At 42.7% G+C, this 15231-nt stretch overlaps 1 protein-coding gene across 2 annotated transcripts; it reads right to left on the minus strand.

Moving 5' to 3' along the window:
• Positions 1–224: 224 nt before the first annotated feature.
• Positions 225–15190, minus strand: LOC119650647 (zinc finger CCCH domain-containing protein 13-like). 2 transcript variants are annotated; one of them, XM_038053582.1, is made up of 5 exons: positions 14639–15189; positions 6411–8739; positions 6253–6348; positions 2193–2440; positions 225–760 (listed from the first exon to the last, which is right to left on the minus strand). In XM_038053582.1, exons 1-5 carry the CDS (start codon positions 14648–14650, stop codon positions 755–757), a joined length of 2691 nt encoding a protein of 896 aa, XP_037909510.1. In that variant the 5' UTR covers positions 14651–15189; the 3' UTR covers positions 225–754. The 2 variants fall into 2 exon arrangements, with proteins under 2 accessions (XP_037909510.1, XP_037909509.1); XM_038053581.1 differs by having other exon boundaries at positions 225–2440; positions 14639–15190.
• Positions 15191–15231: the final 41 nt, after the last annotated feature.

Consider the following 15231-nt stretch of genomic DNA (forward strand, 5'->3'; position numbering starts at 1 on the left):
TCAGTTATGCGATCAAAGATAATTGAGTGAAAGCTTCAACCAAGGGAATACCAAAAAAAGAAACACAAATTTTAAAATGTAAACTTGTCCTTTATTTTGACCATTTCTTTTTCACTTTTCTTATATATTTTCTCTTTCTTTTTTTATCACGTTTCACTTTAAAAATTGAATATATTTTCTTCCATTTTTTTCACTGATATTTATTTACTGACAAACCTCTCTCATTGCATATGTATAACTTTATTCTATATCCACAACAATAAATTCCTTGACTATATTAAGTTTACAAAAGAAGAAATAAGTAATATTCAAAAAAGAACTATACAATACTCATAGTCCGAATTACACACGTAAACGAACCGTTTTTAGATTAGTTTGATGAACATCCAGGAAAATACAAATAAAGGAAAAAAGGAAGTAAAAAAGCTGCGAGTAATTAAGTGAATTCATACTTCCTACACTTGTTTTTACATATTTATATTTTCTGCGCTCTACGCTGATGATCGAGATGGAAACCGTTGTTGCACATTCTGCATCGACCCCTCTTCCCCTCTTCTACTTGCACAAGCAATCACATAGTTGTAGCTGATTCCGTGGAGATGGTTTACACTACGACGAAGGCGCTCTATAGCAGCTGCATGATGTTTCTTGTAGGAGTTATCAATTGTGGCACTGTTACCGCTGTTATGTTGCGACAGGTTGAATGCTTTGCGGGATGTTTGGATTCTTCAGGAGCGGATCGCATCCACCTTCCTTAGACCTATTGATCAAATAAATATCAGTTTTGCCAAGTTCTCCACGAAATTAATCCGTTATTGATTTATGTGTATTCTAGTTTGCTTTCTTATGTCCTACTGTTGAGTTGATGTTTATTTTTTTTCTACACTGTGTCGTTTTCAAGACTGATTTCTAGATTGGGTTTAGTGATACTACGATTACTATAACTAAATGCTTCGCGCTTAAGATTATCGGATTTCAATTCGTTGGTTTTTGAGATGGTTAGGAATATATTGATGAGCAACTGCTGCAGTAGATCCGTAGATTTATCGATGGGTTGCAGTGGTGCCAGGACATTATTTCTTTTTTGTTTTGATGGAAGGACTCTTTTATATTTTTCTTTTCATTTTACCTTTTTCGGTTTTTTTTTCTTCCATCATTTCTCATATTTTTTCAATCATATTAATACAATGTCTTACAATAATTTACATTTTCAACGGAAAAACTATAAAATTAAATACCTAATTTGATCAGAAATCTCAGGTAGAATTTACAGTGTCAATGGCTATTGGGGTGTTATGTACAAGCCTTGCTTTCTTTCAATAGAATAACAAATTCACTTTAATCGATACCAGCAACATATTTTACCTAATTCTCGTTTGGTTTTTTGACTAGATTCAATTTGTTTATAACTTTAATTCAATCAAGAGTTAGAAAGTTTGTTTCAATTTTCCAAACTGACTTTTTCTTTTCAATCAGGCTGTCATAACTTTTCGGTGCAGTTAAAATAATTAGCAATCAATATTTCTGTGAACAAATCAAATAAAAATATTCCCTTTTTGACAACGTCCATATGCAAAAACAATCTTTCTACACTTTCCAAGCTAAAGTACTTAAAACTATTCAGTGCTAATTCGGCTTAAGACTAGATCACAGTAATAATATCGCAACAGAAAGATTAACAAAAAAGTTTCAATCTCATGAAAACAATGAAAATATCAACTACATTCGTGTCAAGTAATACATCAAATATAAACAGATCAGTCTATGACAGGTATCACAAATTCCCATTTCTTACGCGCTACTCCACTATTCCACTTTTTCTATCCTTATTATTACACAGAGACTCTCTTGGGCCCTACACTTTAAAGCAAGCTCAGTTCAAATGCTTCGAAATCATTCATTATCAAACATTCCTCAGACAATGCAACTTTTTATAACACCTCACGCTTAAGAATTCGACAAAAGTCGATTATTTTCTTGTGCTCTATATTAACAATGGCGAAAATCATATTTAACAATAACGTGGTTAATCGAATAAACATTACAAAACAGTGGCAGCAGTAGTAGAAGTGATAATAAGAGCTAGTTAGTAGTAGGAAACTTTTTATGTTCCTGAAATCAACATCATAACATCGAATTCTAGACGGGGGATGAGAAAGCAAATTTTTAAACATATATGAAAAGAACGATACCTTCTCCGTGTTGCCGTTGCTAGAAGACGAGTTCCATGGCGATGTTGATGTCTTCTTGGCCGGTTTGAATGTGTTGGTTTTAGCACCTAGACGCAGATGGATGGGCTTCTTACCGCTTATACCACCGCTTTCACTTATGCCTCGTGAAGACGGAGATGATGGACAAGATGATGAATTCGTCGTCGATGTGATCAGCAATGAAGGATGATTGTGAGATGATAGATGGTCGGGATCAATATCGGGTGAAACTGAATTAAAAAATCAGAAAAAATGTATAATTTCAGCTGATTGAGACTCTGTAGGTTGCCTCAACAAGAACTTGAACATTAAAACGTTTGTCACTGATTACAAGGAGAGGAAAACCCCACCCAATGAATCGTTGGTGTGTAAACACTGGTTGCGGTGATCATGTACCAGGCATACACCCACGCATTAATTGATGTCGCAAATTGGTATAATAGTCATCAGTATCACCTTCTATCTATACGTGTCAATAGGGCTATAACTGATCCACTGAGACGAACGTTCCATTGAGGAAACGCCATTTAGCTACAATCCCGAGACGGGTGAACCGTGGTTTAAGGAAGACTGTATGCCCTTAACTGGGGGAAAAAACCAAATTGGTCAAGAGTAATGCAGAGGAAAGCATCTCTGAAAAACTACGGAATACGACGGCTATTTGATATTTGGCAGTGTAAAGCACAGAGATAGCAGGAGACGAAAAACTGCCAATTGTGACGGCTATTCTTCGTGAACGCGAGTCTGTGCCAAAATTACTATTGGGATAGATAACTCTACAAACAACAAGTAGAAGAGAACGAAACAGGATCCCTTCAGGTTAAGTGGCAAAATACTAACTCCTTGTCTAGAAACCAGATATGGATAGTGCCAATAATTGCACTAGACAAACAGGAAAGAAATTTATTTGAAAAATATAGGTCTGAAATCTTAAGAAGATGTGCGAAAGGCCATGGAATTGTGAGGACTGTAGTATACTGTAGTGTCCGCGGGTTAGCGATAGGAGCGATATTCCATTCGCCTCTTCGGGGGTCAATCTGACCAAATAATGCATTCAATAATGTGTAATATTCTCTTTATCTTCACATTTTTTTCTCCCCCTTTAGTTTTCTCAATTATCCTTCTTTATTTCAGAATTCCCATCCCTTCCTCCATTTAAATGCAATACTTAATACTTCAACTAATTGAATTTTTTTATGTTTTAAACAATCCAACTAGTGGTCCTTTTCCCTTAAATTTCATAGTTCAATTTCACTTAAACCATTTCAATTTCTACTTTTTATAAAATTGCTTGTATTCCGCTTTATTGGGTGCAGGGAGGTGATTGTTCGTGGCTAAGGGGAATGTCCTGCCGCACACTTCAGCAGCCGGGTATGTTGTTGGCACTGAGCCGGCATGGACTTTTCAGTTTAAGGTCATGGACCAAAAACGGAATTACCGGGACCGAGATCAGCTGATGAGCTAGACCGGTGGTCGTCATTTGATAAGTGGAGTTGCATTACAGAGAAAGAGCATACGTTGTATGAAAATTTGTAAATTTTGTGAAGTGAAATCTTTCATATTCAAGCGGTCAATGCGGAAAACAGATTGGAGCCAAAGTTCTGGAAAATCATCTATGGTGAACATGCATTCGGCGGTGCTATGTGCCGCATTGGTTGATGTAAAACCCCCCGGCACCATGGATTCAGTACGTAGCGGACAATCCGGTCCTGGTGATAAGTGGGCCAAAGGACACTATGCAGAAGGGCAGAATTAAATGATTCATCATTTTGTTTTCATTTTTATTGCGGTGATTAGTGAACATCAGATGTGATCCGAGGGAGGAGCATTGAAGAGGATTGACTTTTTCCGATTTTTTAGTAACGAAAAGAGTTCCGCGCACGGAATTCAGCGGAAAGTGAAAGTACAGATTTGCTTAGTTTTCCACGCTCAAGAGTATGCAGCAGGAAAAGTTGTGGCTTCGCCTACTTATACTTGAATTGTTTGCAGTGCTGTTCCGCGCCCAGAACAATCCGCCCTCGGCTCCGTCCATGACCAGGACAGGTACGTGCTCGACGGAAATGTATCTTAAATTTATTCATAAATAATCCAAATGTGCGTATTTACTTTTAACAGCCACAAGTAGCTGCGAATTAGTTACTTGCGCATTAATCGCAGAAGAAACCGCAGTAACGGAAGGACTTCCCTACATCTCCGAGCCTGGCTAGCCCAGAGCAAGCACGTGTCGGCGGAGTTTTTCAATTCAGCTTCAATATTTGCGGGCAGACCTTCACGGTGAATTTTCCCAGCTTTTTTAGGTTTTCGGGATAGCTCTCAGGTCACTCAGGATGGTCTTTTTCAACATCACAATTCTCAATGAGTGATTACAGGACTCATGCGAACTTAACGCTATCGCAGAATACCAGTGGGACTCATTGTTTCATAAGCATGAGACGGATCATGAACAAGACAAAAGTTGCAAGACAAGGGAAGCAAATTTGAGAAACTATCGATCATCAAACGAAGTTTCGAACACAATTATTATCGAGAGAAGAGTAACCTTTCTTACGCCGAAATTCAGCGTTAAACCGCTTGAATACACCAGAGTCAGGGACATCCACCAAACATCCAGGGCCTGGTGAGTAGATAATTAGGAAGGGAGGTCATAGTGGAGCAACTGACCCGCAAGATTAATATGGAGTGCAGAAATCTCGGCATAATTACCAAATAAGGAGGGAACTTACACGGCAGTTTGAATTTTAGACGGGAGCCTCACGCAACAAAGGGCTAAGCCCCAAGGTTTGTGTAAGTGGGGAAGTTAGTATTGGGTAGGTCGCTTCAATTGCCTCAAGAATGGTTGCATAGTCAAATCTGGACAAGTAAATATAAAGTAAATTCTATCAATGTAGACGGTTTGGCGAAAAAGGGCACACGGTAAGGAACTGCGAGAAAAATACCGAATGCATACAGTCCGAGGCTAAACAACTTAAGTGACAAGGGGTACACCACCAAAAGAGGAATATTGTCGTTGTCTAAGAGAGATTCGGAAGCACGAAGCAAGTGAAGTTTAGTCAGATAATCCTCAACCATTTCGCTGCGGTTACGATCTCGTAGACCAATTCGGCCAAATTAGTTAGTCGTACAAACAAAACAACATAATGAGGGGTAATAAAAGCTAAACGGTAAGAACGTACCTGTTCGAGGAAGTAATCGGAACACCAGCAAAAAAATTGGCAAGATTCAATATTAATGGGATTCATTTCTATGGTTGATATACCCCGTCTAGTGCTATATACATAGAATATGAAGAACTGTTGCTGATGATGACTGCAAACGAACAGCCGACATTACTTTCGTAAGGAGTATGCTGATGAGCGAAATGACCACCACAGCTTTTGCGCACAGATTACCAGAAGCATAAAGGGACGACAAGAGCAAGTAACTGCAGGCTGAATGTTTGTAAACAAAGCGTCACCAGCGCACAAGATAAGAAGGAGCATAAACCAACTAGCCAGCGAAAGAATGAAAAGCCATTCGAAATCAACCCTGCAGAGCGGCGACGGCTAAGGCGAAAAACGCAGGATCCTTAAGATCGAGTGCGTTATGCAATATATTAAAGATTTCACTGTTGTAAAGGCACCAACGCTGACAACATCGCCGAAAACTCCATCGAAACACTTGTAAGCTAAATGACTATGTTGTATGGGAGATGTGGATGAACTTAGCCGCTATAAGAACAGAACATGGAAACGGAAATCGACGTCGGAAGTGCAACAAAAGGAAAAAGTACCTGAAGGTTTGGTCGACGCATCAACTATCATCTTACCCAATTTCTCACTCCTGTAAGGACAAGGAAGCTACAATACCGCAGCACTTTGGATTAAATAAAATGCATGCCGCGAAGAAGAAAAAGAAGAAATATTTTTCCAAATCCAATTTCCAGCAAATCCTGTAGATGACTATAAACCTTTGACTAATCTTTCGCCAAGTGATGACTCTAAATATTTCACTTTGCAAATAAAAAGGATAAGTTCTTGTTGAGACAGATAAAACCAATACTTACCTCTTTTATCCTTACTAGTATTGCGTCTTCTACTGCTTGATAAATTTCTGCGATCAGACAACTCCCTTTCTCGCGAACCTCTCCTGCTTGATCTTCCTGTAATTCAATAAAAATTCTAAATCAAACAGACCAACTCCACCTCCAATCATTCCACAAACCTTCATTTTCAAGAGCTTGAAATGTCGACTTGAACATTGGTCGATCAGCACCGCTACTTGATTTTTTCTCTTCGACTACTTTACTCAAAGGACTATCCCAATCACGATCTCTTCCTCTTTCCCTATCACGATCACGACGACTCTTATTATTATTGCCTAAATCATTCTTGTTCCGTCTATCCCGATCGCGTCCAATACGATCTGTTCCACGAAAATGATCTCCACCCATTCCACGTGATCGTCCATAGTTGTTACGCCGATCACGATCACGATCGCGATCCCGGTCACGATTGCTATTCGAATCAATATCAGTTAATTCTTTAACTTCAACTGGTCTTGACTCTCCCAATTTTGTAAATGATAAGGTCGGAACTTGGGCTGTACGTTCATTTTTGCTTGTGCTCGATTTGAAACGACCTTCATTCTCGGATTCACTTTCTTCTGACGCAAACAAATCGATTCCATCATCATCATCTTCATCTTCACTGGATGCCTCCTTTTCCACCTCCATTGGGGCTAAGGCGGGTTCTAGAATTTTGTTTTCAGGTTCAGGTTCAGGAGATTCTTTACTTACTGGGATTTCTATTTCTTTCACTGTTTTTTCTGCAGGTGGGGGAACTGACTCAGGAAGTGTTGCATTTGGCGACATATCCTTCTGCTTCATTTCGTCATCTTCGCGATCTCTACGGACTGACTGTTGAGATTGAGTCTGTTTCGATATTCTGTCATCATTTCGCCTCAAATCGCTTCGATCATATTCACCAACCCCTCTCCGATCTTCATGTTCAATTCGTCGTGGCCGTTTGTTTTGGCGTCGATTTCTATCAGGAGATCGTGTTCGCGACCTTCTTATTTGCCGATCTTTCATCGTAGGACTTGCAGATCGTTTTCTTCCGCGAGGATTATTGCGAAAACCATTTGCGCCGGAAGTCTCATATCGCCTGCGGTTGTTTGTATAAGGAGATCGCCTTCGCAGAGGTTGATTGACAATATTACGCTCGCGTGATTTTCTATTTCTGTCCGGATATCGTCTATGAGGGGAACGTGAAGCTGATCTTTGCCTCGGGAGTGGAGGGTGTGGCGATGCACTTCTTCGGTGGGCGTTCAAATGTGGTGGCGATCGCCTATCACGATTTAAATGGTGTCGTGGCGGAGCATCACCTGAACCATGATTTCCTGGTGGCGTTCGCTTTCTTACATGTGGTGGCGACAGAGACCGCCGACCCCGATTAACGTGACGTGGTAACGGACCAGGACTTCTCCGGCCATTCATTGGTGGCGGAGATCGTGAACACGGCCTTCCATTAAGGGGCTGTGGCGATCGAGATATTCGTCGTCGTGGGGGTGAAACTTTGTGCTTTATGTTGTGAGGCAGAGGTGATCGCGATTTTGCCCGGCGCATGTGATTCGGAGGTGACCTTGATGGGTATCGATGAAATGGATTTGGTGATTGGTGCCGTGACGGATGCTGCCCTTGGTGTGGTAATGGAGATCGTGAGATTGATCTGCGTCTAAGTGGAGGCGATCGAGGTCGACTCGGAGGAGGTGATCTCGATATTGACCTTCGATGCGAAGAATAATGAGGTGCACGGCCCCGATGCCCTGGCGACCGGGAGTTCGCTTTTGGTGGTGTTGGAGATTTTGACCATCTCCCAGGCGACGGAATTCGATATGCGGGCGAAGGACTTCTATATACATAGTTGGGTGATATGTTTTCACCCTTCCGCCGCATTAGAATGTCATTATTTTGCGCAACAAAAGCCATACTACGTGGAGAAAGCTGAACGTTTACTACTGGCAAAGTATCATTTACTTTCTGCGGTATATATGAAGCGTAGCTTGAATTCCCCAGTGGCGCAGATTCAGACATCCACCCACCGTTTGCTCCCATTGTGGGGGGTTGCCCCACAGGCGGAATGGGTGGGACACGCTGTGGTACATATGGCTCGTTTAAATCCAATTGTTCTAAACGTTGACGAGCACTGTAACTGTCTATTGTTGGTGGTATCGTTCTAGGCTGTTGTATAGGCAAGTTATGAACAGATGGAGGATAATAGGCCTGTGAAGTCACCGTTAATAAGTTGTTATTTTCATGCCCAACACCACCTCCATTCGGACCGCCTGTTTGTTTAACTGGGATTGTTGAGTAAGACGTGGAATTTGTATGTGGCGGGTGCGTAGTGGCTGTTGTAGTTTGTATTGTTGTACGTGACGAAGGTGATCGATGATATTGCGTTGTTTGTTCCTTTTTAACATTCAACGATTTGAGTGCTGCTATTCGCAATAGTTCTAAGTCTTCTTCGTCTCCGTCATCTGCTTGCCGTGGTACCTGATAAAAGATTTCAAGAAATAATTTCCTGTTTCAAATATGCAAATATTCTGTTTATTGGCAAGTCGTAACATTTAGCCATTAACAGGAAGAATAAGAGAGAATAGAATAAGAGATCAATGAAAAGTTATGTTTTTATAAGTCAGAGACTTTTGCATGAGAAATCTACTCTGCTTTGAAAGAACAATCCAAGGTGGAACTTCATTGGAGGGAGATGTCCCTTTCATCTCTTTAGCCTGTCCTTAACATCTCTCACATCACCTGCAAGTAGCGAAACAGTTGCTATTCGCGGCAGCTTCTATTTCCCTGACTAAAGCAAAGGTAGAATTTTAAGCACGGCGAACGCCAAGTTACATTTTCCATATTTTCTCATGGTAACAGAGCTCTCAGCTACTTGCATTCAACGGTCTACCCCCACGTGTACGCAGTCAGCCAACTTTTTTCATATTTTTTTGACACATGGCTAACAACTACGCGACGGCGATAAAGACACTTTTGATGACAGCAAAATACTCATCAATATTCTTAGGCGAGTTGTTTACAGCTTGTGTCGTTTGCGCAGAAAGAAAGTTTCCCCACTGTAGGACGACAGTCGGATCAGACGGCCCGTGAAAGCAATATTCTCTCTGTTCATTTAAAATCACGCGACAAATAAGCCAAGGTGAACGCAGAAAAAACTTCTAAATCGCAATGCCCAATCCGTTCTAGATCAAACCTCAGGCCGCTTCCTTTTCACGGCTTCACGAAAATGTTTCAATGGTTTAACATAACGGAAGTGTAAATTATCTCACATCTAGGAAGAAATTCATAGTAGAACTTGTCCTTCCACCCAAAGGAAACCATAACCTTCACAGCTTTTTTCGGTACCGAAAAGTTTGAAGTTTGCAGTTGTGTTGTTTGGGCATTCGTTTCAATGCCATACCCATGCATCCAGGTTTCATCTCCAGTCATAATAATTTTCAAGGAGTTTTCATCATCTTTTGCCATTTGAAAAATTTCTCCACAAACTTGAATTTGGGATGTTTCGTCTTCGGTCATCAACCTCTGGACACAGTTTGCTACCACTCGATGCATGTGCCGTTTTTTATAGCATTTCTTGACATGAACCGAATGGAATGTTGCATGGCTTTGTAATTTTCCGAATGATTAGATGACATCGTCAACGGAAACTGTTGGTCGTTCTGAACGAGGGCCGTCTTTGGTTGAACTAACAAGGATCTGCTTGCCTGCTGGTCATGTGTTACTGGCAAGTTGATAAGCAAAAGCAACAGTCTGGGATCATACTCCCTGCATTGAAAAAAGTGCCAATAGGACCCCAAGCTAAGATAGAACAGCATATTCCGAGGGCTGCGTGGCCAATGGGGAACTTGGTCTTTAGTATGCGGACTCTGAATACCTTGGGCACCTTCAGTTTCATATAAAACCCTTACCCCGGTAGCCGAGCTAGCCAAGGTGGACATTCTTCCCGGACTACTCGTGGGGCCAAGACATGGACTCAATTAACAAAAAAAAAACCGAGAGAGAAGAGGTGGTGATGCCAGGCGCATCATCAAAGGACGAGCTGCTGGTATCCAGCTAGGAGACAGTAGCTGTTGATGACAGTACAATCGGTGGCCGTAACACCGCTGTGCTGAAACCAACCGCAGGGACCTCCCGGAGGGAGGCGACAGATGGACTAGTGGTTTCCAGCGTAGAATCCACTGCCGTCAAGCTGGGTGCAGCAAGTACCACACATAGTACTTCTAACCTAAAACCGTCGATATCGGGGGATCCTTCAAAAGTAAATACCGACAAGAAAGTCTGCCGCCAGAGACCCCTAAGAAGCGAAGGTCCACTGGTGTCCTGCTCAAGAGCCAGTACCAGAAAGCCATGCATATTCTCAACACTGTTGCTAAGAATACGGAGACCGGTACTGCCGAGGAGCGGGATGAAAAGTACGCCTAATACCAGGCGATTGTTGAAGAAGAAGGCGGACCGCTCCCAAACGCAATCAATCTCAAGACGAGGTCAAGCAAAAACACAAGTGAAACAGAATGGGTAAGAGCTCGGACGCTTTGGAGAAAAATAAGCAGCCACGAACTGCGAAACCTTAAGCAAAGTGGCCAGGAAATGGTTATTGAGTATCTCATGGACGCCAAAGGCGTGTGTGGGCTTCACATTATAGCTAATTCTCCAGGGAATTTTTCCCTGGGGGGGCGTTGAGCTCAAAGTCATCCCCTACGACGAGATTCCCAGGAGAACGGTTGCTCGCATCTGGTTGCTGAAGATCTGCATGGATAAGGACAAGCTCGTCCCATCCCTACGCCTTCAAAGTCTCCGGATTCCGATGGACGACTGGGTAGTTATCAGGGAGGAGGAACCCCTAACAAACCATGCTCTGCTCTGTATATACGGAGAGTGCCTGAAGGGACTGGAAAGGTAGATCATAAAGTGCCGTTCGGAGTCAAGAACGCGTTCCGCTCTGCAAAACCGGATGACGAACTGGGTCTAATCCACATCGCCAACGAGCTGTTGGGGGAGATGACGGGGACTGACTAACCCGTCGCGCAAGATCATGCTGAGGGTGATGCAGATAAATCTGTAGAACTCGAAGTGCCCGTCAGTTAACCTGCTTGCGTCCTAGAGGAACGCATCGACATCGCACTAATACAGGAACTTCGGGTTGGAGGCTATTGGACCATCAAAGGTTTTCAGGGCAAATATTATAATTTATTCCACAGCGCAGTAGACGGTAATCAGGACAGATCTAGAGCATGTATCCTCGCGAGGAAGAGTCTACACGTTTTTCCGTGTCCGGACTTGGGTTCCAGAAACCTAGTCGTGGTCAAACTGGAGTAGGTGGCGGCGGAGAACGTGTATATTTCCTCGGCTTATATGACTCCAATGCAAGGCATACGCTTTAGCGCAGGTCGGAAATCAATGATAAAAGTAAGTCATCCTTTGAAGAACGGGAAGAACTTTCGACCAATCACCTCTTTGGTGTTGAAGACGCTAGAGCGCATCCTGAACACCCAGTTAAGGGCGATTATGGAGAGAACGCCTTCTTCAAAGTCCCAGCACGCCTAACTTAAAGGCAAATACACAGATACCGCTCTCTACGAGGTAATTGCACGGTTGAGCGGTCACTGAACAGAGGCACACTCCAGGGTGGCGCCATCTCTTCGGTGTTCTGGTTAGTAGTAATGAGACGACATTTTGCGAATATTGAAGGTGAACGTAGTAGCGTATGCCGACGACTTGGTGATATTAGTGTCAGGGATGTTTCCATCCATTATGAGCAATATCATGGAAGGAGCATTGCAAAAGGAGTGTCTGTGCGCCGCAAGATGCGGACTCTACATAAACCCAACCAAAACGGAATTGATGTTATTCATCACTAAGACAAGGGTATCTGAATTCCACCTACCGCAGCTGAATGAACAAAGAATGGTTCTTTCCTCCAATGTAAGATATCTGGGTATAACCCTTGATCCAAAGCTAAATTGGAGATCGAACATAGAACTGAGGTTTAAGAAGGTCTGTATCGCCTCTTATGCCTGCAAGAGAACCTTTGCAAAGAAATGACGTCTTCGATCGAGGATGATTATCTGGATGTACTCAGCTGTAATGTGTCCCATTCTAACGCACGGCTCTATTGTAAGGTGGCAGGTTTTGAGCAGAAAGTACAATAGAACGAAGTTTAATAGGATTCAAAGAGCCGCGTGTACAAATGCTGCTGAGGCTCCGCAGTGCTGCAAATGCTTTCAATGTACTCCTGCATCTCTTCACCTTAGACCACATTAAATACGTTGTAGCGTGCAGTGTCGTCAGATTACGTGAGTTCGGATTTTACACAGCGAAGCCCTTTGGCCATAGTAACATTCTAGACGAAATACCTCGGAAATCTTGGCATTCCTCACGAACTACGCCACACGCAAGCTGAACTTCATGAGAAACTTTTCTGTGGACTTTCATACGAGAGCAGAGTGGAAAACCGGCGGCGTGTTGCAAGGCTATGACACTAAGGTCTCCCAGTTTTCGCCAGTGTATTCCAAGCGGAAGTACTGACGATACTGGAAGACTGTCGATCGCTGGGGCATGATCCGGGCCACAAGCCTAACATAGCCATTCTGACCGACAACCAAGCGGCAATTAGAGGCTTTTACTGAGCGAAAACAGGCTAATAGGGCAGTGCAGAAACGCGCTGAACAGTGTGGGCGCCACGCTCAAGGTGATTCTCTTCTCTGGGTTCCCAGTCATAGGAACATAGAGGGGAGTGACCGAGCTGACAGATTGATCAGGCGGGTCTCTGCTCTCTGCAGTCCTTCGGCGGATATATTCTATATCTCGCTGGCGACTGTAAAGGGCGCTATTTAGCAGCCGCCGACTTCAGATGGTGAAAGCTACCCACCAAACAAATTACGAGCACTCATTTGCCAGACGCGTGCAAATGCATACAATATTAGACGGTCTGCGCCGGGCACTGGCCCATAGGGGACCATGCGGCGAGGCTCGGCATGCCCTGCAATGCCGAAGCTGCGGTGAAGAGAGGGCACTACCTTTGCTAGAAACAGGCTATGGACACTGGGTAAACCATTCTTTGGAGACCTCAGAAAGGTTTCTAACTACACGGTGGGAGAGCTACTTTCCCTCGTGAATGCTAGGGGCTGGCTCTGAGACCTCCCCGCTCTCAAAACAGCAGTCACGAAATAAACAGCTTCGCTGGGAAGAAATCCCTCTAAACTCTGTTAGCTCTGTATTTAAAAGGTCCCGGAATTTTTCATCAGACCTCGATTGCATTCGAACGCTGCATCGCTTTGTGATCTTTTTGCTGCTATTGATTCTTTCTCGAATTCTCTATGTTAGGCAATCGCACGAACCCTTGGAAGTGTTTGATTTCCCACGCGTGCCGACAACTTTCTACAATGTTTCAACTGGCCTCAGGCACGTTATGAACGCCCCTGTCCAGTCCAGCTAATGGTTTAACCAGGAAAATCATTAGCTCCTGCTATTGTATGTATTCCTACCAACGTCTTGCATGTTGAGTCCACGCTTGATTCATTGTTTCAACACATTTTCCAGAGGCAGTTACTTCCGCAACAAACATCAAGCTGATGATGGGAAAATCCATTCGTGTTAATAATTCTTTTTTATTCGCTTCATTTGCGAAACCTTTTAGTTATTTCGTATTCCAAATATAGTTTGCAGTACTCTTGTATGAAACCCGTGACTATCACATCTCTTCTCTGTAAACTAAATAAGCAACACGGCCTCAACTAATGACCCTACGGGAAAGAAACCTAAAGGTGGGAAAAAGGTGCTTGCTGGAATCGAAAAAAAGAGATCTGTTCTTCCGAATACGTGCAAGATGCACTACCAAAAAATACAATTGGAGCCGTTTCTCACGGGCACCTGCAGTCAAAGTTATTTCGAGATAACTTCTCTAATGAAAACTGCAATTGCTCGCGAATCTAGTTGGCCTTCACCTGAAATTCGCCAATCTCACGTTCACTTGTTTTTCAATTAAAATTCTGTAGTGAATTGAATTGTCTGCAGCTGAGTAACCAAGAGCTAATTTGGCAATCATCAACAATTCCGACTTCCACCGTGAGCCCGGCGATATTTAAAATTCACTTTGGCAGTCATTTCGCAATGCGCGCTCCAAGCATTTCACTGCGGAAATACAAGCCGTTGCCCATGTTGTTTTCACTGAATAGGGTAAATGATGCATAGAAAAATAGTGCTCTTTCGTCAAACATAGAGAGCACACAATTTCCGAAAATCAAGGACGACGACATCATCGAATTTCTATCCAAGCGTGGAAGCGGAAGAGTCAATGGTAAACACACGCCATCGCACTGCAACTCACGTAGGCGACGATTAGGGCAATCGAGCGACTACACGTTTTAAGGATACTCACATGATCGGACATTTTTCAATTGTGCTGTGACGAGTTCCGGTTGACCCACATCCAGGTAGCGAATACCAGTCGAAATGCTTGTAGGGCCGTAAACACGACTCCGTCTTCCTCGCCTGCCAATCAACTTTCTCCCGTCAGCAGTCCTTGAGTCAAAATGTCACCCGCACTATTAAAATCTATTTTTACCAGCACTTCATACACTAAACACCTTTTTTCCACTTTATCCTTTTCGACCGACCAAGGCTTGTTTTACACAAAATACCTATATATTGAACTTATTTGCAAAGTGACGGATAGATGGGCAGAACACACGCAAAAAGTTGATTAGCAATCACGAAAAAATGGCTGGCGTAAAATCAGACAAGCCGAAAATCACTTTTTTCCACACGTTGCAAGTTGATTCTTCACTCAAATTGTTTACTCACAAATTCATCACTTTTTATACTTTCTATAGCGTGTATGTTTTACTACTTAGGCTTTCTTTGGCAAGAAATATTTCAGACTTTTTCACAAAGGGACAGAAGAACCTGCCGTCAGACAATTTTACGTTTTTGATTAGAAACTTTCCTATACTTTCGTGTATCGTTTTAGGG

This window comes from Hermetia illucens, chromosome 3, assembly GCF_905115235.1.
Source record: "Hermetia illucens chromosome 3, iHerIll2.2.curated.20191125, whole genome shotgun sequence".
NCBI lineage: Eukaryota > Metazoa > Arthropoda > Insecta > Diptera > Stratiomyidae > Hermetia > Hermetia illucens.

Bases quoted from the DNA above. Each gene is read 5' to 3' on its own strand.
- LOC119650647 (XM_038053581.1), bottom strand. The intron at 6,349-6,410 runs GTTTGTGGAATG...ATTGAATTACAG, and splicing joins TCAAGCTCTTGAAAATGAAG to GAAGATCAAGCAGGAGAGGT. The intron at 2,441-6,252 runs GTAAGTATTGGT...TTTTTAATTCAG, and splicing joins TACTAGTAAGGATAAAAGAG to TTTCACCCGATATTGATCCC.